Genomic DNA, 27,571 nt, shown 5'->3' with positions numbered 1-27,571 from the left:
ACACCTGGCAGGTATACAAAACCACGTGCCCAAGACACAACAAAAGCCACTCTGTCGAGCATTTATTGGAAATTAATTTCCTTTTTGCATTCATAAAACACAGGACGGAAAAGACCAGGATAATCTGGGGCAGCACTCAGACGTGGCCAGTCACTGGGCAATCATATTGAATTTAATATTAAACAATGATTAACCTTTTTCTAATTCGGGCAAAAGACAGTGAAACTTTCAGCAAGTGAAATATGAATCTTATGTTTATTTGTCTGATGGTGTATTTTAAGTGTTTTTGTGACTTGAGATCATGATTTTTTTTCAGCACAGAAAAGAAAAGGTACGTTTAATAAAAATTACAATACAAACTATTGGCAATGGAGTTGTTTGATTATAACAATCTACACAGGTTTAAATCCACTAAATACTGAGAGTTCAGAATAAATTGCACAGGTGCATCTGTCTCAGGTCTTTTCTAACTTGGCCCTCTCTATTTCCCATACACCTGCCACTTGCTTCCTTCCCCCTGTACTGTCCTTCTTCTCTTTGTCCCTGCCCCATACACAGCACATCCACCCATTGGATGATTCTCTTCCTCTCTTATCTGCAGTTCAAAGCCTGTTGACTGAATTATCTCTGGACGGTAAGGGAGAAAGGAAACAACTGTCGGCAGCCAGAGAGGAACTCTTCTCCGACAGCTGGTTAGTTAACTGGTCTTTAATGCCTATTCCTGAATGGGAGTGTTGGGAGGAGAGAGAGAAAAAGCACAGTATAAGGACAAATCAGCGCCTGCACACACACAGCTCTCCACAGACAAACGGGTTCAGTGTTTCCTCTCAGAGCAAGCGGTGTCATTAGATAGTGAGAGTTGGTAGGTAGAGCGGAAGCGGAGGTCTCAGGTTTGAGTGGCCACAGAGAGCACTTGACTGAGGTGTTGAGAGGAAAGGTGTGGTGGCCAGGCCCATGGGAGGACAAAGGGTAAATTTAACTTGTGCTGAGGGGAAGAAATAACAAGCGCTATGCTACAGGATGAGTGCAGCTCACTGAATACAAACACCTGGTTGCAGTGATCAAAGACACTGTGTGTGTGTGTATGTGAGTGCAGTGTGACAGCAGCCATATTGTGTCCATAATAATAGTTATAGTAAAAGTTAATTTAAGTTAATAGTTTGCCCTCACGTCAGATGCTTTCAGAACAGATAATGTCTTAAAAGAAGTTGAGGAAACTTGAAGACACGATCATCAATTAACAATTCATATTACATTTGCCTGGATTAACATTTTGTCCTGTTCCTTTATGTTTCAGCTACAAAGTGTTGGCCTGAAGCATATTCATGTAAAAAAAAAAAAAAAAAAACATGCTTATGCAGCGACAACATCAGCATGGCCACTCAGCATAAGCGCTTACCACGTGTCTCAACCCTTAACTACTCTATGGCCTGTTAGATACAGTTGATTTAAAGGAGCCAAAGTACTCTGCATCCACATAGATCCCCCCCCACCCTCCACCCCCCGGCCCCATCGTCTGTCTTGGCTCTCTGGCACACAAGGTCATCCCCTAGCCAGTCACGACACTCCAATTAAGGCGACTGATGGACGCAGCTAATTGGTAGGATTTATAACCTCCTCTTATTATGCTTTATGAGGAAGGCAAGTGGAGGGCATTACCATTTATAGGCCCCAGGCTCCATGCTGGATCACTGTCATCCACTACTGTCCAACCCGACAACTGAAGACGTAGCAAGTGGAACAACCGCAGAATCAGGAGCTTGGACATCTTCTTATTGTTTAGTCCGTCAGCTTTTCATATAATTCAAAAGCAAAAAAAAATTGTCAAACAACCTCAAAAGGGAAACAAAGAGGAAGACAAATGAGCTCAAAGAGACAGGAAAGAGTTAAGGATAGGGTGAAGCATCGAGGGAGGCTCCGCAGGGCAGGAAGGCAGGAGAAGGCAGGCAGGGCTCCCATAATGACTGTGTGGTTATTGATTGTATTGTCAGGGTGGCTGACCAGGGTCCCGTGTGCTATGGGTCCCAGTCCATCTGTGGACACTACAGTCAGTTACACCTCACTGGTCCATCTAATAAAGAACAGGCAGATTGATGTCACCAGTATGGTTGAACTCTACCTAACACTCAGGAGCACCCCTCTACACACACACATGCACACACACAGGCGTATGTGCACAGTGGGACAGTTGTGAAGAAGGAAAATCTTTTTTATTTCCCAGGAACTGTAGTTTAGTAATGTGCTTATATATAATAAAGGGCTGTAAATAATTTTTATCATTATTATCAATGCATGTCAGTCATTTTTTAATGTATTAATAATCTACAAAATGCCATAAAGTAGTAAAAACAGCCACAACAATTTGCTTATTGATTGAAACAAATACAGCAAGTTCCTTTACACTGATGAAAATACTGTTATTAGTATATTACCTAAATGTTATTAGATTGTAGAAATTAGTGACCAATCAGCACTGAGATAATACAAAAGGGTATGTGACAAAACAAATTATTTATTTCCACTCAGGTACATTTATAATAAATTCATAATAAAACATATATCCAGATGTTTGCTCATACAAAGAGGCACATTAGCACCAGCCAACCTATCTGTAAGCAATCATTTCACAGCATGTGACAGTGGTTGGCATTCTCAGCTAACTGACTGACTGCGTATCAGGTCAGGGCCCTCATATAAATGATGGAACAACTACAGTCTTAATGAAGACGCTGTGTTCGCCTGGTTAAAGTTGCCTCCTTTAGGAGGAAGTCGACGTCTCCACCAGAACATTCAAACCTGCACTCGGGCCCTGTAGCGTACGCGGCAGCTGCACGAGCGATCGCTCCTGCTCAGCCAGCCAAAACGCAAAAATCAATAAACAATCTCAACGTTTCTGAGGGCCTTTCGTCTGACTTAATAAATGTCTCAATCCACTGTTATGACTTCATTTTGCTTTAACGTCTTCTTCATGTGTATCTTTTGCCGATCAATTAGAGAATGGAGTGCCCCTCCTGTCACGACACCTGCCCTCCATCCACAGCTGTCTAGATGTGTGTGCTACACATACGCTCACAAACACACATCCCATGCCCAAGCACAAGGTGAACTGCTATTTTAATCCTTGAAATTAGATACTCTTTTGAAAGCACACACTTAACTGGCTCATTAAAGCCGTGCTATCCACTGCTTTCAGGTTATTTTACATCTCACGTTCTTGTTTTGGCCTCTGATCAAAGTCAAAACCACATTACGGAACAATGTAGTTCTAGGGTCCAGTCCAGTAAGGAGACATAGTGTACTGTGCAGTAGAGGCGCCATCCTCAGTCTGTCAGGGGTGATGATGCCCCGAGAATCTTTCTCTACAGGCTGCTCCTGCTGTCACAGGACCTAATCCTGGTGCTGCAGGGATGACAGGTGAGTGGTGCCAGAGTCCCTGGTCTGTGACTGGAAGCTCCGGGAGAATTTCACACACACACTCCTCTCTTGTCTCTCATCGATTCTGCCACTTCCCATTATTGTCAATCAGCGTGGCGTTGTCTCCACGGGAGGAGCTGTGCAGCAGGCGATTGCCAGAGCAGTGGGGTGCGGCGAGCAGCATGCTGCACGCTTGCCAGCCACTACACCAGCATGAGGCCACCAGGGGCTCCTCTCAAGAGGCTGCCCGGGCAGGGTGCCACCACTATAACTGAGACCTTTTTCTTTCCTACACATAGTGCACATGGCTGAGACGCGCAGAGGGGTGAAACCTCTGGAGCAGCTTTGTGTTGACAAAAGGAGCACCCGAGGACCTCACTGCAAACATAGTTTCACTGGGCTGTCAGCATGAAAGCAATAGTGCTCTCTCAGACGTGACTACCCTGTTAGAAAAATGACATAATAACAATGACAGGAATAATGGAACAGGAGTGAAGAAGTGTTCTGCGGGTATAGGAGGGTTTTGGAGGTGGCTGCTCCATAAGTGAGCTTCCAGTGAGGCCATGTGTCCTTGTGGCCCCTGAACCAGTGTGGGCCACCACTGTGGTGCTGGGCAGGCGCTCTGGTCAGGTAAGGCAACCATGCGGCAGCTATAAGCCCTTGAGATTGATGGGAGTGGCATCTCACCCTCCCTGTGCTGTAAAAGATTATCCGCTCACCCGCTGGAAACAAAGCTGTGATGGAAATTCGTCTCGCATCATCAGCAACAAAATATCTACACGGTGAGGCGGGAGTCTCTCATTTTTCATGGGCTATATATTAAATACAAAAAGGCATTAAAGAAAAAAGGAAGGGGGTGGTCTGAGTGATAGCACTAGTTAGTATTTTTTTAAATAGACCACTTGTATCAGGGAGATTATAAGGTTTTTATTGGCTGTCAAGAAACACAACTTTCTGCGTACGTCACCCGCTGAAGCTCGTAACACTCTGATTAGAATGCCAGCAGAAATGAAAAGGGATGGTCCCGGTGTAGAGACTCGAGCGGCAGGACAAGTACAGATGCCCCGGAATCTGCTCTCGCTCAAATACACAAGCAGACCAACACATGCAACCAATAAAGCACAAAGTGAACGAGCAGGCCGCGCACACGCTGCAGACACAATTTATACGGCAGGTTTCACAGTCAGATGTGGTGTCAGAGAGCGAGCTGTGTCTATTCTGAAGCAGATACATGACACACATCAAGCAGTGTGTTATCTCTTGTTAAGTGAATATTGCATTCAGCTGATATGTGATATTTGAATTTCTTATTACAGGAGGGACATGTGTGGAAGTGAGAAAGCTTTGTGATGCTTGTGCATTTCACGCAAGGCACTGAAGGGGAACCTTGCTGCACAGTTGCAGCGTGTCATAGAGGTGATAAGGATGAAGTGAAAGCGAATGGAGGTGAGGTGAGGGGTTTTCTAGGGGAGTCACCTACACAAGTTCCTCTGTTTGAAAACCAACCATCCTTTACTAGAAACTGACCCAACTCAACTTGATCACTGGTCTGCTCCAATGTTTTGTTAAAGATGGAACGGGTTCCTCACAAATAAAATACCACATTGAAATCGGTCACCATATCGACTTGAGAGACTCCACTCTGCCAGTTTGTTCAAACTCAGCTTTCAATTTTCCCATAGTGGAGAAAGAGTAAGTGAAGGGTTACATCAAACTCCCAACATGACAGAGCTGGCTGTTTCTGACGAGAGGAAGCCATTGATTTTTCCTCCATTTCACCATCAATCTGGTGGAGAAGAGGTGGCTGTGGGTGCTCAACAACTGATGATGTGATTTGTAACCGTGGACCACCGGTGAGCAGAGAGAATTGCTGTGACTCTCAACACATGGCAAAGTGACTACCACCATCTTCAGCTTCCAGCTGCAAGACTAACAGTGGGAGATCTACTGATAATCGGCAGCAGCCGAGGGCAAATTTTCTGTCAGCCACTAATAACATTTGTATTCAACAAGACCGCTGTGAAATCTTGTGGGAACTATGTCAGTCCAATGAGAACTATTCTGTGGCTGCAACTAACAGTTATGTTAGTATTTTACCCACAGTGGGAATATTGAAATTGTCATGAAACTTGGTGCAGTATACCTCACAGCACGAACTGTAATTGATAATCCCCTTAATTTCACCTAGCCCTATTATTAGACACAGATTTTAATTGGACTTTGATCAAACATCTGAAAGCTCATGGCTCACATAATAGTATTCTTCTGCAGAGCAAACTCAAAAAGTTTGAGTGGTTTTTATCAGTACTCTGACTCCATTATTCCAAGGGTTCACATACTTTTTCCACTCTCAGTATGAGGTTTCAATGGGTGTTCCTTTATAAAGACATGAAAGATCAGAATGTTTTTTGTGTTATTATTTTAGGCACATTATATTTGTTAATACTTTTGGCTTAGATGAAGATCAGATCATGTTTTATGACAAATTAATGCAGAAAACCATGAAATTCCAAAAGGTTTAAAACCTTTTTTTTACTACTGTACATATAAGTTAGCAACTATTCACACACAAAAACTCTCAATGCAAATTTTAACACTTAACTTTCATCACCAAAATGAATTTATTGCACACAAATTCATTAACTGAAATACACAGTCTAGAAATACCCATGACAAAAAAAAAAAGTATTACAACATCAGCTACATGACAGGCAAGACGTTACGTATTGTAATCCTCCAAAATCCCATTTCTATCATTTTAAAAATATACATAATACAAACAAACTCTAAGTACGACGTCTTAAACCAGCTTCTTCTTAATGTTAGTCCATAATCATGTTTACACAGAGTTTCCACCTCATTACTGACACTTATTTTAACGTAGTAGTGACGATCATTGAAAAAAAGGATCCAGCTACAGCATCAATGCTGCATTGCAGGTTGATAGATTTTTAACCACTGTGTCTCTCTAACATCTAGTGACACTGTGCAGGCTTTCCAAGGGAGGAATAATCCTCTTTAGATCATTTGCAAAGCAATTAGGCATGCCTCCACTGCTATTACATATAAAGATAACAGCTTGTGTGATAAGATGCTATTTGTACTTCGTATCAAATGTGGATAGCTGCCTAAGAGCCCTGATATCAGGGAGATATATTTAAATCCTTGCAAATGAAATAAAAAAAATCTAGCGATCTACTGTACTATCTATCATTTAATTTAATTTATGCATTTGATGTCTTCAGACGTAAATCTTAAATCATTGGAGCTGTAATTATGCATCACATCATAAATACTACACATTTTATACAGTGTAATTACTAAACACGTGGCTTAGTGATTAATCCAGACGCTGACATTTCATTGAACAAGGAAAATATATAAATACTTTTAGCTGCCAAGAAAACATGAATTGGTGTAAAGTCTATCGATCACTGCCACACTGACAGTCCCACTAACCCCAAGACCACACAAGGTTGGATTCCATTGTGAGAGACTGCCCAGATCAAAGCAGATCACTTTTGCAACTCAAAGTGAACTGAACTCCAGTGACTGGTAACATGCGTTTGTCAGCAGGAACTAAAAAGCCTCTTTTGCATGTGTTTCTCTCATCACTACACGCTACACAGCAAGAATAAATGTCACTGACATGAGCTAAAAAAAAAAAAAAAAAAAACGAGCAAATCCCCCACTGACCTGTGACCCAGGGCACAAAGGGGCTGTCCCGCATGCATACAGAGGAGGTTCAAGCAGAGTTTATGACTGCATTATCTCTCCTCCTCCTCATCACCTCTCCACCCATCAGTGGACACTAGAAGCCACCAAACTGGAGCAGACAGACCAGGCATCACTCATTCACTTGCCTCCTAGGTGCCTTTGTCAGGTGATTGCTGGCGGAAAAAGGAAAACAGATCAATACATCTCCCATGGGCCTGACAGGTAATCTTTACCTGGGATGAAATATGAGTGGTACCAGCCTGCTGGATTCCTTAACTGTAACAGGGCAATTGACTGGCTCCGTGGAAGCCATTTCCCCCACTTCCTGGCCACTGGAAATTCATTTTTGGGCATATGGTCTGACCATGATGCCATAACAGTGCCTGCTAATTGGTAAAAAAAGGCTGGTGATGTTCTCTGTATCTGAACTGTCAGTGTCTTGGCACCACAAAAAACAGACTGACAGATAAGACAACAGCGAGACACTGCTTAAAACACTTAACAGTCAATACTTGTCAGCATGTTTAGGGGCACATATCTTAAAGAAGCCATCAATGTATTTATCAAAGCATTCTTCTTTTTCAACCTGTGCTTTTCTAATCAATCAGGTGTATATTGCTGGTGTGGAAGGAGCCCACAGTACTGCTGGACTCTTTAGTCAACATGCAGTAGCTGCAGTAGTGTGTGTGTGAGTGCGTGTGTGGCAGAATATCTAGTGTGAGGCATCCATTTAGACACAGCGTGTGCACACACAGCATTTATAAATGTCATCGCTGGCCGACATGAACACATAAAGCCTTCTTAGACAGATTATTGCCGACGTATAACTCACATTAATTGGCGAATCTCATTCTGCTAAATGCAATTCTGTTTGAAATATGCTTATTTGTAATAAATATGAAAATTTCTGCTCATAACCAAAGTTGCTCTACTGGATTTTTCTATTCTAAAGCACCTTATTAGCACATTTCAGCAGAGATATAGTGTTTGTGTGCAGGTGTTTTGGTTTTTGTTTTAAAGGCTACAACACTTGTTACCTGTAAGGTTCAGAATCTATATCACTTGACTCCTATAGAAGAATGCATTTTCATGAAAACACTGCTTGTTCACCAGCTTGGTGAGAACTGCTGTGTTTGATCTCACTGTATGCTGCCATTGATCTTTTAATGCATCTGATGCCAAGGTAGCCGGGGTAATGTATACCCCAAGGGTAGGTGAAAATACGTGTATGACTCTCCTTTCCATGAGCTCCTACAACTCCTCTGTGCTGGCTCTCATCCACTCTCTGCATAGGTCCAAAAGCGACTCGTCCACCACAGCTGAAAAACAGGCTTTTCAAACAGATCTGCAACTGGCCTTGAACTTAAATACATTTGAGAGAAATTTGAATATGGAAGGTAAGCTGGAGAGAAAAGAGGCAGCCCTCCGAGGACCACGACTACACTCCCTCTGTGTTGTGCTAATGAGCACCTTTGTACAAACTGTAGCTTTTCAAATCCATGCTAATAGGAGGCCTGTACTTTGTGTGGCTCTCTACTGGTGGTCGCCTCTCTGAACCCAGTAGCAGCATGTGGCGGCCAAACATTGTGATGCTCTACTGTCTCTGAGCTAGCTACGTAGTGCTGCACAACTACCCATGGCTGTTGTAAAGTAGTGCAGACTCCCCCTTGGCCACACAGCCTCACCTGACCATCCTCCCACTGTTCCTGCTGACAAACGCAGTGCTACTAGAAGGGACATAATTGTTGGATTGTGTGGTGGCAGGTGGCCTGGAGACTGTGTGTGGAAAGAGGATGAGCCGCTGAGTCTGAAGTCAAACGAGGGGCCTCTTGAAGCTGCCTTCTTCGTCGAGGAGATGGCGGAGTACTTAACAAGGCTTGATTGCATTAACATTTACCATGCTTAATATACTACCTGGAAAGACTGAATGTAGCAGTAACATGCTGATTTGAGAAGTAATGATGTGCTTTGCCTTTTTTTTTTCCCGCATCGTAAAGTTTGTACAGTCTTTATTTTTCTGGCAAAACAGTTTTTCCTCCTTACATTGTCTTCCAGTCTAAGTTGTGCTTGCCCATCCCCATTCAGGTAACCTCATGGTCCTCGTGGTGGGGAGATAAACTCTCAAGCTGCACAGAAGTAAAAGACTGTGAACCGAGTGCCTCTAGGGTTGAGGTGTTACTGGCTCCCTGTGCCTCTTCTCTCTGGTGATCCTTATGAAATGGGTTGCTAGCTGCAGAGAAAAAGAAAGCACATATCATATTCTGGACATGTAACACAACAAAAGGAAAGAGTAAAAGATACTCCCAGGAATCACATTTCCTTCCCTGTTTCAATGGATAGCATCGCAAATAAAATTTTAATTTAGCCTATGACTCATGGATGACTCCCTGTTTTAGGTATATTGAAATAAGAGTTTGAAGCAATCCTTTTCTAATAGGTTAAATATTAATGAGGTTTTGGTCAAGTGAGCCAAATCCAATTTGGCCCCATATGACATGTGGACATGGTTATTAAAAGGCCAATCTGTCCTGCTCTTGTGGCTTAACTTCCCCCCTCTGGTTATGCTGTGTAAGAAGCTGTATGTTTTTTAACTCCATTCATCACATGTTCACGTTTCACCGACTCCCCTCCTTTTTAAGGATCCTCTTTTCTCTTGATCTCGCTCACCTTTAAAGGTTTTTGTGTCTGCGACTGAAAGAAAATATCTGAAAGAGAACCAGGGCCAATTTTCACGGAGGGAAGAGGAACTCTAAAACAATTGTGCTCCCTAACATGCTTTGCTGCTTTTCCTACTTCACATTGATAAATAAATCCCCCCGCCCCCACCCCAAAAAAAAAGTTAGCGGCGGTCACACAAGACATTTACGAGGCAGTCCCAGAGCAGAGGACAAGGGAACTAGAAGTGACATTGTGGCTCTGGGCTGTCTCAGAGGATTAGGCATTACAGCATTCACTGGCATGTGCTTTTGCTCATTCCCATTATATCTGCTTGTGCCTCTTTCCAGATGACTTCTTCCCCAAACTGATCCGGCGGGCAAGATAATTGATTAATATTTCTTGAGGGAGTGATGACTAACCATTGCTGAGGTTCAACCCAAACACCTGGGTTAAACATAGTCAAAGTCCTGGATCAAAATTCAGGAGTTTTCATATTTGACAGATTTAAGGAAAAGGGTGAGAGCATTCAGTTTGTGAGTGTGTTAACGTGCACAGGGCAGAACAGATACTGTCTTCTATCCTAGGTCAAGGTCACTGTAGGAAAGTCACTGCCCTGGTATTCAAGTTTCTCATGTTTAGTTTACGGGATGGTTCAGAGGAAGCACTCAAATTTTAAATCCAACAATATAAAAATCATCGCTGATAAATAAAAAAGGTGCAATTATTAGTCAGTAAAGGTGTAGAAGCAACACCAACCAAGTCTACGTGCATTTTTCCAAAATTAGAAAAAGTTCATATTGCAAAACAATGGCCCCTGTGACTGATATATATATATATGTATATATATATATATATATATATATATATATATATATATGTATATATATGTACATATGACATTATCGAATGGTTAATACTAATGTATCACTACATAGAGTATGTAGCATTTTAGTGTTGCTGGTTGAGGTAGAACTAGTTGGAAGTTCCTAATGAAAAGTTCAGTAGTTAATTTTAGTGGTTTCGCGACCCCTTCACAGGGTCATAAGTAATAAATCTGAAGGGTCATGAGATGACTAATAGGGCACGAAAGACACAAATTGATTTTCTCAATTTTGCTCTAGTATTTTCTAATGGCAAAATAATGGAAGTCACCATTTATGAAGACTTTAACATGTCCATAGTGAAACTATTACAAAATGTTTGTACAGAAGGAGTCTTAAGTCAAACAGATCAATCTTAAACTGTAAAATGTATTTAATAAGATTAGTTAAAAAAAATACCATCCACATATAACTCATTAAATTAGCTTTGTATATTAATGTGTACAGTACAATTTAAAAATGATCAATTGCCTAAATAAGAGATAGTTTGATTATCCTGAATACCTCCACCTATATTCAACTGGTTATACATCAAGGTCAATACAGACATTACAATGCAACGGTTTTCTGTCAGTGGCAGAATTACAGTACATGCATTTATTGTAGGTGATAATGGGAGATTGAATGGAACCATCTTAATAAGCTCTCATGTGATGCTCTCTAAAAACAATCATTACAGGCCTTCCTGGAGCACTCCCCTTCCCCCTGTTTATTAATCAGCTAATTACACATTGACAGTAATGGGCCTGCTGATTCCAACACTTAAATGAACAGGGCTGAATAGCTCTTTAATGATTAGCCTTTGTGTTTCTCTCTCCTGCTCTCTCTCCCTACCATACGCACACACACACACACACACACTGCTGTTTTCACAATTGAAAAAACAGGACATTCAAATCAGACCTCCCGGTGAGAGGGTTTGCACACAAGCAAGTAAAGAAGCACCTGACACACTAAGCTGCTCAAAACAAATCTGTCTCCACAAAGAAGAACCTGAATCAAAAAAATTATTAGAGTGGTTACAAAGTCAGCAGTTTCATGAGTGCACTATAACTTGTGTGGGTTTCAGTGTTAAACTCAGCCTCCAGCAACGGCAAAAAGCCCACCATCAAAGTTTGGTGGAGCAGCCAGGCAGGTGCAGGTGGAGGCAGAGGAGATGGGGGGTTTTGAAGGACACGAGCAGGGTGTGGAGTGGAGCCGGAGAGGGCGAAATTGTGCGGTGGGCTGCATTTCTGTCAGCAGAAGTGATGGCTGAGTGGTAGCGTTATTTGTCTTGTGCTGCCATACAGCCCTCGCACCAGCCTGGGCATTAATGAGAGGGGGCCGGACCGCCGGGCAGGAGCATGGTGGGCCTCCGACGCAGGTGATCTGTCAAGCAGCCGTCTTGCTTGGGCAAGGAGACACATGAAGACAGAGGGGAGAGGAAAGGTGGCAGGGCTGACCAAAGGACTTGCCTCAACATGGGCTCGCACATGTGGCACTTTACCAACGCAGAGCGATAGCACGCTCAGTGTCTGACGGGGTTAATCAAACTGATTCCACCTTATTTCACCTATTTACTCCAAACTCGTAACTCTTCCTGCAATGTAGACCAATGAAGAAGTTCAAGTTTGGGTTTATTACCATCATCCCTTTATAGAGATAAAGATGAAGGGCATTTTAGGGGACAGCAGGGGAGGAGTAAAACTGCAATAATTAATTAGTCTGTGTGTGAGAGCAGCCAAAGCTATTAAAATCCATCAGGATCCTTACCCTTAATGATTCATCTCTGCCTGATTCATTCTCCCAAAATTATGGCAAGTTTAGAATGTATTCATCAGGCAACATGTAATATTATGTATAATTCACTAATCAATCACAATACAAATAAGAAAAAATAAAAATTTAGCTAACTATGGACGAAGCCTGAATTAATAAGCAATAAAGCTCTTATCTAATATCAATATTCATTATTGTATAACATGTAGCGAGAAGCTGGCATGCATTGTTCTATATCTAGTGAAGACTTGTTGGATTGAGTTGGATTTCTGGATTGATGGTGGCGAGAAAAGTAGAAAATGGCCAATTTAAGGCTGAGAAATGGAGTGGTCATCTAATCCAAACAGATACCTGGCTTGATAAGTTGTTGTGTTTTTTTTTTTTCACAACCAGCTTCAACACTGTTGTGGAAGTGCTAAAAGGGTAAAGAAAGAAGACAAAGCAACAGCTGGGTACCGCCTCAGTAATTCCCAATGGAGCCCTGGAAGACACCTCGAGCCGCAAACCATTTTCACTCCTGATTACAGAGTTTCAAATCAACCACTAAAACATACAACAATCGACTTCCTCTGGCCAACCCAAGCAAAGGCTCCACTGTCATGTTTAGTCAGAGAAACACAGGGAGCTACGCTATTTTACTACTAAATAAAACAGTTTATCCATGCAGGCAAGATGTTAACCAGCAAACAGCTCCATTCAAATCACTGAATCTGATTTTGTTTCTGCTCACATTTATTGTATGTGGGAGTGGAAACAAACCGAAATTTGTACACAGGAAGTGTGAAAGCTTGTCAGAGTGAATGTGCATCTCCTGGCGATGGTGAGATTACTAAGGAGACATGGTGCAGCAGGCTGCCAAGGTAAAGATTTATACAGAGCAGTTGCAGCTGCAGAAACTGACATTGGACGACATGGAATGCATGATAAATCATGGTGGACAGGGGGCACCAGACTCAAGAAGCAGGAAAACACTGAGAACACAGCTGAGCTGGGATGTGCCAATCACAGTCTTTCCTATGCAATTTACAAAACTTGCTCTAAAACACACACAATATGCTTTTTTTTTTTTCATGCTGTCTACATGAAATTGACTGATTTGTGAAAAACAAACGCCGTGTATCATGTTTGTCTGAAGTTTAATATCATATATTCCCCCTGTTCCTCTACAACAGACCGTGAATCTGTTAACTGTCGAGAAACTGAGGGATGCCCCTCTATCTGCACATTGAATATGAGGGGTCCTTAAGGGGCAGGGGTGAATCCTTTTTTACTTTTATGGGAAGTGGTTCAGCGATGGAGAGGTGAAGGACAGAGTTGCCGGCCATTCCATCAGTCAGTGCAATAAATGGATGCAATCTGTATCCAAGTAAAGCATTGGCTGTTTTTAAATTCCACCTCTTTTATCCAAATGAATGATGGGCCCTGGTACAGTGCGCCGTGCAGCAATATTAATATACATCAGAGGCCTGCACCCCTCACTAAATCAAGGAAGCACCAGCATTTGTTATTTAAATGACAAACAGAGGCTGCAGAAGTGAAGCACAGAAAAGGGACGCACAAGAAAAGGTGGACAAACCAATTCAGATTTCAATCCGGCGAAGACACAAGGCCCCGAGCCATCAGTCTAATGAAAAAAGGCAGCTCCAATGTTCCAAACACACAATGGCTACTGCTTGATGCTACCTATACGGTAGGAACTACATATTGCAATTCTCTTCTTCCTTTCTTCTCTTCTACCTCTGAATACAACAGCAGGCACCAAGACTAACCGTACACTCCCATCTCATGTGCAATTCTGGTGAAGTTGCAAACAAGTAGTGGCTGAGCATGTGTGGTATTTACTTAGTTTAGAATTAAACAAGTAAAGTCAAGGACGGTGGGAATCTATTTGATTGTAAAATTTTGTGATTTCTGAATTTCGAGTTTTAGTTTCACGAAATTGAAATATAAACAGATAATTATTTATCCTAAGGAAGACACAAATGTCTTCCTTCCAATTTTTTTTTTTTGTTGAGATACTTCCACTTCATACTGGTGCATGAGGAAAAGTCATGGAACCACAAAAGTGACCATCAATGTGTGAGAAAATTTTCATGGTGAGGCGTGGTTGTGTGGAGGAAAGCGATGGACTGACAGACCAACATTACCATCCCTATGGAGTGTTACCTTAAATGCTTTCAGTAGGTTTCATCAATATGGGTGAGGAGTGTTACCTGATGTTGTGATGGACACAGTTTCAGTTCTCCTCCTCCTCCTGATGTCCCCCCTGTAAAAGAGTCCTGGAGTGATGTTAGTCTGCCTGGGGACACACAGAGAAAAAAACTGTTACTCATAATATGATGATGCAGCTCACATCCACAATACAAACATGCAAAATGTTTCCGTTTCTCAGAAATCAATTAATACAAGTCCTCCAAATTGTAAACACTGCAATTTACAATTAGCACTTTGAATTAGTTCAAGGTGTGTATATTCCACATTTGATTTTCTCTTCATTAATCCATGTGTTCTATATAGAGAATATTCAGTAGGAGAGGTGATAGGGTGCATGTGGCTGAGTCATTGCAGAGTTCAGATAAACAAATTACACCTGCTCTATGCTCCTGTGTCATATGTCAGAGCCCTGAAATAGGAAAAGCCCCCCCTCAAGTTTAATAGCCCTGACTTCTGAGATGTAAAGGTAAGGTCAAGGCCTGTTCCATCACTTCGGCAGAGGGGCTGATGTGGTAGGTGCAGTATGTATGTCTGTGTATGGAAGACAGGGGACAGTTTGAGTGGAGGAGAGAGATGAGAGATGGAGTGTGTTAGTGAGCTATAACAAAACACAATTAGAGACCAAGTTACAATTCAGCATTCTTCAAAAAAAAGGAATTCACAATGCACTGCAAAACAAAGAGATACATACAGAAGAAAGCTGCTTGTTAACTAGCACGGTTCATCACGGATAGCAAGCTACATAAAGCTCACAAGTCTCACAGGCACATGCTACAATAAGGGCCCATCAGGGCAGCCTTTTAACAGGCAGCATGTTCCATGACCTCAGCACCCATAAATCACTGACGGGTGTGCAGGCACAGGGTGTTGAGAGCTGTGCAGGGCACACTTTGAACGAAGTCTCTATGTTGTATAATCAATAGATATAAAAATAAATGGCCTGACCGTTATTCTCTCCCTGCTACCCCTCTCTAATAAAATCCCAGTAATGCATATTTCATTTACTTTTATACTTATTGATTACCTGTTCTCCAGTTAGTAAATCACGCACCTATCGATCCCTCAATCGTACCTCTGTCGGACAGCACATAACCAGCCATTTGCGCTCCTGATAAAGAGCTCAGGCATTGAACTCCTCACAGTAAATCTTTGCAAACTAACTTTTTAATTCCAAAATCGATCCAACGTTTAAACGTTGCATTATTTCACGAGGCACGGCTGAGGTATTAAAAGTAATACCCTGATGCATTTGGTCTTAATGTGTGGAGGGCCATCCCTCCATCTCTTTCCTCATTACACTGATACTGATGTTGAGGCACTCTGGGCCCCTGCAGCCTGGAGGGAGACGAGGGCCCTCCCCTGCTGCTGGGAAATGAGAGGCAGAGCCACTGTGGCGGGGCCGCCAGGAGCCCACTGATGCACACAGCACAATGCTAATGAAAAATGAGAATACCATCAGCTGGCTCATTAACCAAGGCAAAACACCACCATTCACCTCAGAGCAGAACCCAAAGGGTTTTTATAAGCATGTTGCAAGGCTCAGTGTAAAACTGTGATAAAAAAAATACACAATGTTTTTGTTTGTTTTTTTTTAAACATCTGTTACTTCATCAGTTTTAACAGTGTGACAGATGTTGGCCAGTTGTTTTGTCCCTAAGTATACTGAAACTGTGACGGGAAAACAAAGATTTACTTTGAGGCAATGAACAATGGAAAAACAAGTAGTGTGTAATGACAATGGCCAACAACAACTAAATTCTACCAGAGAGAGACAAGGACACTGAGGGAGAAGTCTTCAAGATAGATTTTTCAGGTCATACAAGACGCTTTAAAATGCAGCGCAGTCCCTTAGGCTACAAAGTAAAACAGCACTGACACAGGGTCAATTGTAATTTTGGCAGCCACATTCAAAAGCAAATATATCAATTAAAAATAATAAATCAAAAGAGCGTGGAGCTGCAGTTACAAAATGACTATCTATTTTCATTAAGGTACATGGCGCTTCGGGTGTGAGTAGGATCTCAAGATTAATAGAGGTATTCAAATGAATCAGAAAGGATTAAGGTCTGCAGGGGACATAATCAATAGCTCCAAATCAATAATCAATAGGCCACTCACACCAATATACTAACTGCTGACACCAAGATCTCACAATTAAAATGAAAACTGGGAAGGGAGTGGCATAAGACTATGATTTATCTCACAGTGCAAGTGTAATTTAGAAATAAATAAGTCAATAGATAAAAGCTGCTGCTGCCTGGCTCAGGTGGGAGGCAGTTATGCATTTTAACGTAGCTGCCGGCCCTGAGCATTACAGTCAAATCCCACAAAGCATCACGCCTATTCAAACGCTGATACCTAGATAAACAGCATGAAGCCTCCTACAGCCTTTGTCACTTAATATCAAATCTCTGATTGTTGCTGTCAACAGGAGATGACAGCTTTTATTAATACAGTATCATTTCAACCTGGCCACAGTACAAGATTAATGTCTACACTGTGCCCATAGAAGAAAAAAAACACTTTTCTCTCAAGGGTGTCTGAAAACAAAGAAAAGTCAGATGTATGGGAGCTCAACACTGGAAATCATTCACCCAACTGAGCTCTTGAACAGATTTCAAACTTCACAATAAAGTGAAGTTAGTTAAGAGTAGTGTGGAGCAATTTTAATATTTCTAACTGTTATACATAGACTATTTCTCAAATAGTCCAGTGTTGTGTTTGTATTTGCATTTTGAAGAAAGTTCAAATGACGTGTGTTGAGCTGGGTCGTAAGGACAGAGCAGCCATCTCACTGGAGAGTGGATTTGAGCAGCTCGGGGAGGAGATTCAGCTCGTGCTGTCCAACGGGACACATCAGAAGCCCCTCTCGTCAATCCCCCCTCTCTCCCTCATTCATTTGGGAGTATGATTTATACTTTTTGAAGTGAAGGGTCTTGAATCCCACTATAAAGGAATTAAGAGGTCTCCCCTGAGTCCGCCATTCAAATGAGAGCATGGCAGGGATATGAGGGCTTTTTAATAGAGAGAAATTAGTATTCACAATGCCTCAAACTGAAATCTGAAGAAACCTTTCAGGTGGAGAAGAAAGGGCCAGTTTAGAAAAGAAAGCCCTAAGAAGTCGGGGGCTTTTCATAGCAGTCGTGTTTTTGCCCCTCATCAAGGAGCGCTGGAGCACTCTGTGAAATAACCCAAGAGAGAGGGAGGAAAAAGAGTGTGTGTGAAACAAAATTAAGAATGCACCATAAATAGGCAGGAGTGGAAACAATACAATGAGGAGTCCCACAGTCTTGAGGCCAACGGGGCTGCTCGGCTCCTCAATAGTCCCCCATGCAGATCCAACAGTTCCGGGGATGACTGGAAGCGATGTGATGCTTTGACAAACATCTTTTGGATAAACCTTTTTATTTTTATATATATAATGTTTTTGTGCAGTCCCAGAAATGTAGGGATTTGAATCTGCATTACAACTAAGTGAATACATAGTTGTAGTTTTCTATTTGGAAACACTGACCTTGAAAACTAGTGACTTGAAGTGTTACTGCACGTCACATTAAACTTGGGGCCAGAATTACTATTAAATAAACACACACTCCATAACTTTTCTTGTTATATACTTTTTTAAATTTTGTACTGATGACATGTTTTTGAAATGATCCATTATGTCTGCTGTATGTTTGCTTTTGTTTTGATTTTAATATGTGGTGTTTAAGGTACTTTTTACACAATGACCTATGCTCTGTAGTTGATTCATGTGAGTGACTTGGGCATAGACTCCTTTAACAATATATTGAGCTTTGATCTAAAAGACTGAATGGCGTCTTCAACAGACCATCAAGAGGAGATAACTAACATGTGGCATGAACTACCTGTTTCTGCAGATTGAGGAGGAACATCTGAGGTGGGAGCTCTCTGACATCATGTCAATGGGACACAAAGGTTTCAACTGGAAATTAAAAGGATCAGTAACATTTAGACTTTTTACCACTGGAGTCCGAACAAAGTGTGGTGTAGATGATAATAAAGCTTGGGAAAAGAAAACTGTATTGACACGTACCTGGCTTCTGTCTCTTTTTCCAACGGTAGGCAGCCAAAAGCTACAAAAACACACAATGATGATGGAAATAGACTTAACAACACAAGAATAAGAATTCTTCATAATGTTTTAAGAGTTTAAAGCAGCATATACTACATACTCTCTCTGGTAAGGATCTTGGGAGAAGTGTGTCAGTCTCTCTACATACACTGGTTTACTGTTGCCCTGTACAACACGGGCAAACACACACAGTCAGAAACTATTATAAAAACTGTACATCTGTTTTCAGTAACTGAAGGTTTGCTGAAGAGGAAATTGCAAGTTTGCTTTGACCTTGCTGAGAATCCTCCTCCTATCCTTCCTGATGCAGCAGGCAGCAGAGCCAGGTACTGTTAGACGTGAATGGTATACTGCAACAGAATAAAACGCCAAGTGACGAGAAAAGTTCATTTATGTTTCAAATAAAATAAGAAAAAGATTTAAGGTAGGAAGATAATTTACTGAGTAGACTGTGAGACACAAGAGAAAATTCACTATGATTTTTCTTGAAAACAAACTGAAAACTTATAAACCCAAACAATTTGCTAAGTGTATAAAAGATCAAATCTCTCCACAACCTCTCTGAGAGGGCCTTGCAGGGAGCAGGAAGGCAGGAGATGGGTGGTTGTCCTCGAGGGAAAGCTGGCTGTCAGAATCCCAGTTGGGCAGCAGGCTGGCCACACCTGTCCCGACTCCACAGTCCCCCTCAAAGAACCAGTCGCTCTGCTCGTCGTCACCTATGGACACATTGGATAGCATGTAACTGCCTAATGCACACACCACACCTAATTCTCTCTAAGCTCTACCGTCAAATACATAATAATTTACTGAGGTACTAGCAATGCAGAGATAGTTTTACAAACCTTGGTAGAGTTTTGACTAACGCTGGTGTGTCACTAACCATGCTAATGAAATTTCCTTTATGGGTAAACTACCCCTTTAAATACACACCACAGCTAGAAAACATGAGTCTTGTCCCCAGGCGGCCAGCTCTCTTAGGACCTGTCAGTCAGCAAAGCACATACAGGAACCATGCCTCTCACAGTCAAGGTGTAGTGACAACTGTTAAATCAGAGTCTGCTTGGCCCCACCACAGTTAATGAGATTAGCAAAGGCTTGAGCGCTCATTAACACGACATGACAACGTCTTATTAGAGTCGCCTGGGTGCCCAGCAGCCAGCCCATTGTACTGAAAGCTCTTTCTATTGCCCCAGTATTGCCTCAGTCAAGGGGGATACACTCCAAATCTGACAACTCCTCAACATCTTTTACATGATTCAGGAAGCATCACTTGTGTCACATAGTTGAAATCCAATCATGTGTTTACTTACAAGTTGTAATTAGAGTAATGAATGGAGCTGCTGCACTGTATGTTATAAGGTTTTAATACCTTGTCGCCCCTCATCATTGGTAAAAAGGCCCGGGTCACTGCTGCAGGTACTGCTGGTTTCACTGCCAAGAAAAAAAGGAAAATATCACATGTGAATAACTGTTGCTGACCTATTTCTTTAATATCAATGACATCTGAGGATAAAGAACTCTGTTTTGATTTGTGATCTGAGAGCTGATGGCTTCTTCAGGTCAGACAATGTTATAGCATCTGAAAAATGAACAATGTAGATCAAACATTTACATGCCCCTCTAATGTCAATATTTAGCATGTGGCATTCAATATCAAAAAATAATGATGGAGTCTGGAGCTGGAGGTCAACATAAATGGAAATGACACAAAAAGACACAGCATGTTGTGTTCTCCCTTGTTGCGATAGCAAACACAAAGGCATGAGGAGAGACTCTGATCGAAGCCACTGAGTGACATGCACAATCTAATTGAATATCCTCCGCTGTCAGCTCCAATCTAATCTGGTCTGCGTTGTGGAGGATGACAGGAGAGCGAAACACATTCCCCTGCCCACCCCTCCCTCTGGGTGTGCCCCACACACACACACACACACAGAGACCCACAGACGTACCGCTTCCACACAACAACTGGCCAACATCTGCTGTGTGGGCTGCCACTCCTTAGTGCCTAGGCTGCTCTGCTGCCACTCCTCAGGGCAACCCCTGTTACCCGCCCCCCCGCCACCCTCTGTGACCCTACTGCTCAGAAGAACCATCCTGGGTTTCTGTGCCTTTCTCACACCTTAGTAACCTTGGATTGGTACCTCCAGACAATCCAAGGTCATCACCAACATTGGAAGCGTTGAAGATAGTAGAACAAGAGCTCACAGGTTTTCTTCTTTGTGAGTCTACCAAGTTGTCACACTGTTACTGCTCACTACAAAGAAATAACAGGGACATAAGTTTAATGACTACTTATATTTTTTTTTCCTTAAATGCCAGTTGAAGTCTTTTTAAAATAAAATAAATAAAATAAAATGCAAATGCATTTGTGACCTGTTTTAAAAATGTTCATCCTCAATAGGAGCCACAAAAAGGCTAAATAAAGTTTAAATACACTGCGAGTAAGAAAGATGCACAATAACAGCAGCCTTACCCTTTAAATGAAGCTAATTGCCATTCAACCCTCCTTATGAAAGAGAGGGGGCTTAATGCGCTGACTACGTCGCATTTTGCTTCATGTTTGTCATCGCTGACCTTGCTTATAGGAGAAAGCTGGAGGGTCAGATTGGCGCTGATACGGTGCTTTGCCATATTGCAGAGGCCCGCCAATGACGGCAGGATGAGAAAAATTAACGTCCAGCCTGTGCGTCTTTCTGGCCAGATGGCCCTGCATCATCTTTAGGGAATCTGGAAGATGTTTGGCCTAGCCAAGCAGTCCGGACCCTCCACCCCCATCACACTCCTTCAGCCCTCTCTCCAGTCTGATTCCCCAGGCCTCCACCGAGCTGTAGCCCACCTCTGGACACATCAGCTGGCATCTGGGAAAAAAAAACTCTCTAACATCAGTAGAGGACACAGCCACAAGCCCCACAATAAGCAATAACTATTTTATTTCTTCTAATGCTTCATTTCACAACTTTTCTTTGAAATTAAGAGCCAGTGATGATTAACTATTTCTGGCAGTGGAACATCTTTCTTGTATTTTAAGTCCAAAAATGTCTTTGTTCCTTATTGGAGGGATTTTGTGTAAAGTTTGAAAAAGAATCACAGGTATAAACAATTAATTAGAGACTCCTATTAAGTATTTATCCGTATTAAAGGTGTAATGTGATGTCGCTTGGAGCAGCACAGGGCCGATGTGAGACCGTTTCCATTAAGTACTGCCTAATTAATGGCATGAATAATTGAGACCACCATTTTTCTTGGGTCCAAAAGAAACACCTCCTCTCACTTCAGCAGTGACCTTTGTCAAGAAAAGTTGACAAACATTTCAGGCAAACTTTGTAATGTGTGACGGTTAAAGGTGCAAGACGTCATTTTTTATGAGAGCTCACCAAGTGCAATAAGCAAAGTTTTGCACTAAGTAGCACTGCACCCAGTAAAAATGTAAGATATTGTGATATAGATGGGGTGCCAGGAAAACAAATAGGTTTTAATTAAATAAATTACAACGTCCACAGTGAAACAAAGGGCAAAAAGAAACACTGCATTCCAGTGTTTTAGGGCCGAACTTAATTCCCCACATGGCCCCTATTGTCTCTATAAGCCAAAGAGGTGAAGCAAAACACAGTATCCAGATGAGCACTAATCATTAGGATATAATCCTCAGCTCCTGGGAGAGGCAGATCAGTTTGCACAGAGATTACAGGCTAGCCGCCATTTATTGAGCCTGGGCTCATTCTGCAGAGGAATAAAGAAGAGACAGAGACGGAGGGGGGAAAAGCGCTGTTAACAATGGATCTTTGGGCTCTTCAAACAAGCCGCCCCAACCCAAATCCATGCCCTCTTCCATGGGTGTCTGATTGTAAGGTTATCCCACCCTCCCTGAGCTGCAGTAATTGGATTAGTCTCAGAGATTTATGAAAATTAACTTCAGCAAATGGTGCACCACTTTCCCCAAAACTCCTCATAGAGTTATAAAAAAAATAAATCTGCGTGCCAAAAAAGAGCTAACAGTGGCTTTGTTTGTACTTGGTGGCAGGGTTGAAGTAAACATCACAAGTAGCAGCACCCAGCTGGAGACGGAGACTGAGCCCAGGACAGCGTCTAGCTACAGGTGAGGCCTGCTTGCCGGGCCATCCTGGGTGCCAGGTGGCCTCACCGCCAGCAGGCTGGGCCAGGTCTAATCAAGGATGTGGAGCCCAACTGGAGCTGCCAACATCTGCTCCCCTTGCACTTGGGTGGCTGAAGGCAAAGCTCCGCTTGGTATGCACATAGGAGGAGTGACCTTGAAGAGAGGCATGTTTTAAGAGACCAGACACATATGAAAAAGGATAATGGAATGAATGGAGACTAAAGACATGCGGTGCTTCAAAAGATATTTCAACATGAAATGGATCATACTCTCTCTGAGTGTAAAAACTGCTGTTGTACCACTGTCAGCCCCTCATCACTACCACCATTTGTTCATATCCTTTGCCGCCACCAGGGCTAAATTGTTCAGCCCGCAGTACAGCGTGGCAGTCTACTGAGCAGCAATCAAGAGTGTTGGCGTTGTGTAAGTGAGAAATGATTGACAGCATGCCATGGTGTTCCCATTTATTTCTTCTCTGGAGCTGTTTTCTGTCAGAACGGCTATTGATTTTTCCATAAAGTAAGAAAACAAGTACCGTTTAGAGGCTAGGGAGGTCAGCACAAATTAAACCTGCACATGTAAAGCCTTTGGTTGCTCCCATTACTGGTTACTTTCATTTCACATTTTTTATATCATCAACAAATAATGAGATCAGTAAAGGAAATATACTTAGGAGAAGCACCGGGGGAACTCCAATGCTTGAAAAAAAGAAGAGTATGATGTTGTGCAACTGGGTAGCAATGGCCAACAGATATTTATCGACCCACTGCACTCATGCAAATTAATGCCAAGAAAAAAAATATTACTGACACAAATAATAAGTATGATCATCCCTAAAAAAGGTAAAACAAAACAATTCCTGTCCTAAGGTTTCATGAGGTTCCTGCGTCTATAATTTACCAAATGTACTGAGGTAGTCACAGCAAAAGGTCCCTAAAGTATCAAACGTAAAAATACGTCCCCTTTCATTTAGTATTATATCATTGTAATATCTCATATTGTGTATATGTATATACCGGTATATATATTTATATATATATACACTATGTGTATATATATATAAGTATATATATAAATATATATGTATATATAGATATATATTCGTTTCACTGTAATAATATAATGTCCCTCTATGCTGCCAGCCACAGCCAAATTTAGATTTGCTAACTAAATTGCACACAAATGCACTGTGGGACACTGGGACAGGCACAGCTTTAATTACCCAGCCCAAGACAGGAATTCATTTCAAAACAAATCAATACCAAACCAAGTTACTTATTTATTTGTGACAATATTTCTCGAAAGGAAATAATGAGCTGGCAGACGGCCAGAGGCATAACTATCAAAGATCCCTCCCTGGTGTCGTTTCAACTATAGGAGATGAGGATGAAGAGACTCTATCATTCATTTTTAATGTCAACTCGATACTTTAAAGTGGAGTGCCACAATTTTGATACATTTTTTTGGTTTAGTTGAGGACACACTGAATATTGACAACTGGCTCAATGAAGACAGGCAGTATAGATCATCCTAAATGTCGCCTTGTTTAATTGCTCCTGTCTGATAGTAGTTATGCTCATGATTTTTATGTTATGGGTTTAACTGCCTTGGTAACTTTTCGTTTAAAGGGTAAAAAGGGCTTTTAAAGTTTTGGGCTTTTTTTCTAACCATGGCTCTTTGAACAATAGCAGCATTAATATTTGGTTTGGTGCAACATTGGAAAATAAATGTAGGGTTTCAAAAGCTGGAATAATTTTTTTTCTACAAATAATGGATCTCAACGTTATCTTTATAAATATAAGGGGATGCCAAGTAGGGACCAAGCTGTGCAACATTATAATGCTTGTAAGTTTCGCTTTGGCTCTAATATTATATGTAATATATGAGGAAAAATCCTTCCTGATATCAAACATTACCCCTCAGACATGTTCTCATCTGCACCATCTCTGTGTTCCTTGATCTTTCTCTTCCAGCACTCCTTTCCCATCAACCTGGCTCCTTCAGTCTTCCTGTCTCCTCCCATCCAACCACCAGACCTCTTTTTCGAGCCTGATAGATGCTGCATTCTGGACGGCCTGTGCCTGCGCTTCCCATCGACGGCAGAAACCCTTAACTTCTGCTGCAACCTGACTGTGACATCTGAGGTCATACGTTTGACCTTCCTCCGTCTCCTGAGTTGCCGTCCTGGATGATTCTCTGTGAAAGAATCAGACTCTGGCCAGGAAAGCTGCCTAGTCCTGACTGAGCCTCTAATGACAGAGTGCCACTGGTTGGTTGAAGACAAGTCATCAGAGTCACTGCAGTTGGCCACAGAGGCAGTAATGGTTGAAGAAGAGTTCTCCCTGTATTCTTTAGCCTCGTCCAAACTGGACTCTGAGGCGTCAATCCAGCAACGTCTGTGCTCCAGTGGACAGAGAGAGGTTTCGCGGTATCGCTTGCGGTCTTTGCGGCGGCGGATTTGCCGACGCTGCTGTAGCGGACTGAGGACCATTTCCTCCCACAGCTCACCTAGCTTATTCTGCTCCGAGGTCTGCTCCAGTGCAGACACCAGGTCCTGCACCAGCTCATCCATCATGGTGCTGAAGACACAATAGAGGAAACTTAAGGATTGTGATAAAGAGATAAACACTATGGATGATGGTACATCACTAGATCACTTTCTCTTGGTGTAGCATGTGTCTTTGCATGAGGCCTTTTATTATATTATAAGATCTGTCTTGTTATTTGGCCACTGTATGTAAGTGTATGTATGTAAATGTAAGAAGACAGAAATGTATTAAACATCAGATATTTGTTGCAATACACAACATTGTAGCAGTTAATTAATCACAATGGTTTGTAGCAGTGTTCATTTAATGGATTTACAGCTTGTGACCAAAATCTACTTCAACATGACACATGTATTATTGATCATGTCAGTGCTAGAGATGAATTATTTTTCAGCATCTGGGACAAAACACAGTACCACCCAAGTCAAGTAGAAATACACAGTAGATCGAGGCTAGCCTTTTTCCTTTTGAGTATTACAGGCTTATTAGTCGCTGTGGAGAAAAACCGACACAGACAATCCAGCTGTTACTTTGACTGCAATGTCGTAAAAGCAATTACAGCTCCTCTGGGCGTTTGCACATCAGCAGCAGTGATAATAACGGCATCACGACTAGCTTAGAAAGCGTCTGTGAGGCAGCACAACAATAGCAGAGGTAGGCTGGGCTGTCGGCGTGCTCGGTGCAGACTGAGTTACATAACACCACATGTGAGCTCAGCGCAAGGACAAGAACAGCTACACACCTCCCTCTCTAGTTGACAATCAGCGAAACACACCGTTTAACAGCGTTTAACACTGGGACCGTGTCATACAGACGGTGTACACGGCAGCTATGACGGTTTAAAGGAATAGGCAGGAGCCCACTGTGGTTAAACACTCACCAGTCGGAGCTTGTCTTGTTTTGTTTTCAGCACAGCTGGGCAGCAGACGCACTTCCGCTCTGCCGTCCAGCCAATCAGGTGCGCGCCTCGCTGTGACGTGTCTCCACGCTGTGACGTTTCACTCTACCCCCGATCACCACACTTCAATTAATTAAAACAATCAATTGAATCACCTGAAATTAGTGTAATATTCCTACTATGGTCCTGTGTGCATGAATTATTGTAGGGTTAGCAATAGTGGAAAACTTTTTTGGTATATGTTCCAGGTCCATTCACACCAATTGTGTTTTTGTGAGATCATAGAATCATTTTTTCTTCACTTGAATATAATGGACTTTAATGCAAATAAAATACATCATGTTTTCCACATATGTCCATATACCCTATCTCCATAACTACAAAGTCTTCGAAAGGTTATACTGCAACCAAATGATTAACATTAACATCAGCATTAACCATTTGATAATGAAGATCAGTATATTTTTATATTTCATACACAGTTTCTTTCACATGTATACTCACTGGCTACTTCATTAGGTACACCTGTACAATCTAATCCTATCCAAAGTTGTGGTGGTGCAGTCGTACTAAAGGGCACCCTGTTTACTATACGAGGAAGCCAAAAGATGAATTAACTTGAGTTTAAATTGAATAAAAATTATCTTGAGCCTTAATGGGTAATGTATTTTCTGAAAATAATGGCCCTGGTTGCTGAAACGGTTAAAGCAAAGGCAGCCATTGTTTTGAGCCTATATGTGCTGTATGTAACATTTTGCACATTTATTCACATGGAAGCCCAAACCATGTTAAGTTTATAATTACTGTAGCTGTAGATCATAAGATTACATTAATTCTATTACCTCCACACCTTTTTAAACAATAGTGGCCTAATAAGTGACAACTCTCAGTAATGAAGAATTGCCTCTCAAAGCCTGTGTGTTGCTGAAAAAGTCATTTACCACTTCTTTCATCTCTCAGATGAAGGCAGCCCAAATAATAAAAAAAGAAAAGTCTGTGAAAATGAGTACAAAAGCCATTTAATCTCTCTCATCTTCCTCTTAATAACTGCAAATTTCCCCTTGGGCCCACGGGAGAGGGCCTCTCTGTGCTGCTGCCACCTTATCTGTCGCCTCCATATTTCAGCATGCTGAGCGGCTCCCTCAGTACTCAGCCCCCGGCCTCCTCTCGACAGGCCTGTGGGGAAGCTGGGCTCCTGGGCCCGCCATTGTTCTGGCCTGGGAGGAAAGTCCGGAGAGAGCTCTGAAAGCCAGAGAGTAGGGATATTAA

At 42.0% G+C, this 27,571-nt stretch overlaps 1 protein-coding gene across 2 annotated transcripts; it reads right to left on the bottom strand.

Moving 5' to 3' along the window:
- Positions 1 to 6,011: 6,011 nt before the first annotated feature.
- Positions 6,012 to 26,336, bottom strand: LOC113159003 (G patch domain-containing protein 2-like). Of its 2 annotated transcripts, XM_026355451.1 has the most exons (11): positions 26,285 to 26,336; positions 24,772 to 25,434; positions 20,108 to 20,169; positions 19,296 to 19,454; positions 19,012 to 19,088; positions 18,839 to 18,903; positions 18,700 to 18,739; positions 18,512 to 18,588; positions 14,642 to 14,727; positions 9,175 to 9,361; positions 6,012 to 7,304 (listed from the first exon to the last, which is right to left on the bottom strand). In XM_026355451.1, the coding sequence occupies exons 2-10, from the start codon at positions 25,428 to 25,430 to the stop codon at positions 9,213 to 9,215; spliced, it is 1,374 nt and encodes a 457-aa protein (XP_026211236.1). In that variant the 5' UTR covers positions 25,431 to 25,434; positions 26,285 to 26,336; the 3' UTR covers positions 6,012 to 7,304; positions 9,175 to 9,212. The 2 variants fall into 2 exon arrangements, with proteins under 2 accessions (XP_026211236.1, XP_026211235.1); XM_026355450.1 differs by having other exon boundaries at positions 6,012 to 9,361.
- Between the last annotated feature and the right edge of the window lie 1,235 nt (positions 26,337 to 27,571).

Source organism: Anabas testudineus, chromosome 12 (assembly GCF_900324465.2).
Source record: "Anabas testudineus chromosome 12, fAnaTes1.2, whole genome shotgun sequence".
Classification (NCBI taxonomy): Eukaryota; Metazoa; Chordata; class Actinopteri; order Anabantiformes; family Anabantidae; genus Anabas; species Anabas testudineus.
This window is presented reverse-complemented; position numbering and strand designations above follow the sequence as displayed.

Bases quoted from the DNA above. Each gene is read 5' to 3' on its own strand.
- LOC113159003 (XM_026355450.1), bottom strand. From the start codon at position 25,430: ATGATGGATGAGCTGGTGCAGGACCTGGTGTCTGCACTGGAGCAGACC. The intron at 18,904-19,011 runs GTCAAAGCAAAC...CGTGTTGTACAG, and splicing joins GGAGGAGGATTCTCAGCAAG to GGCAACAGTAAACCAGTGTA. The intron at 18,589-18,699 runs GTACGTGTCAAT...TTTAATTTCCAG, and splicing joins GAAAAAGAGACAGAAGCCAG to TTGAAACCTTTGTGTCCCAT.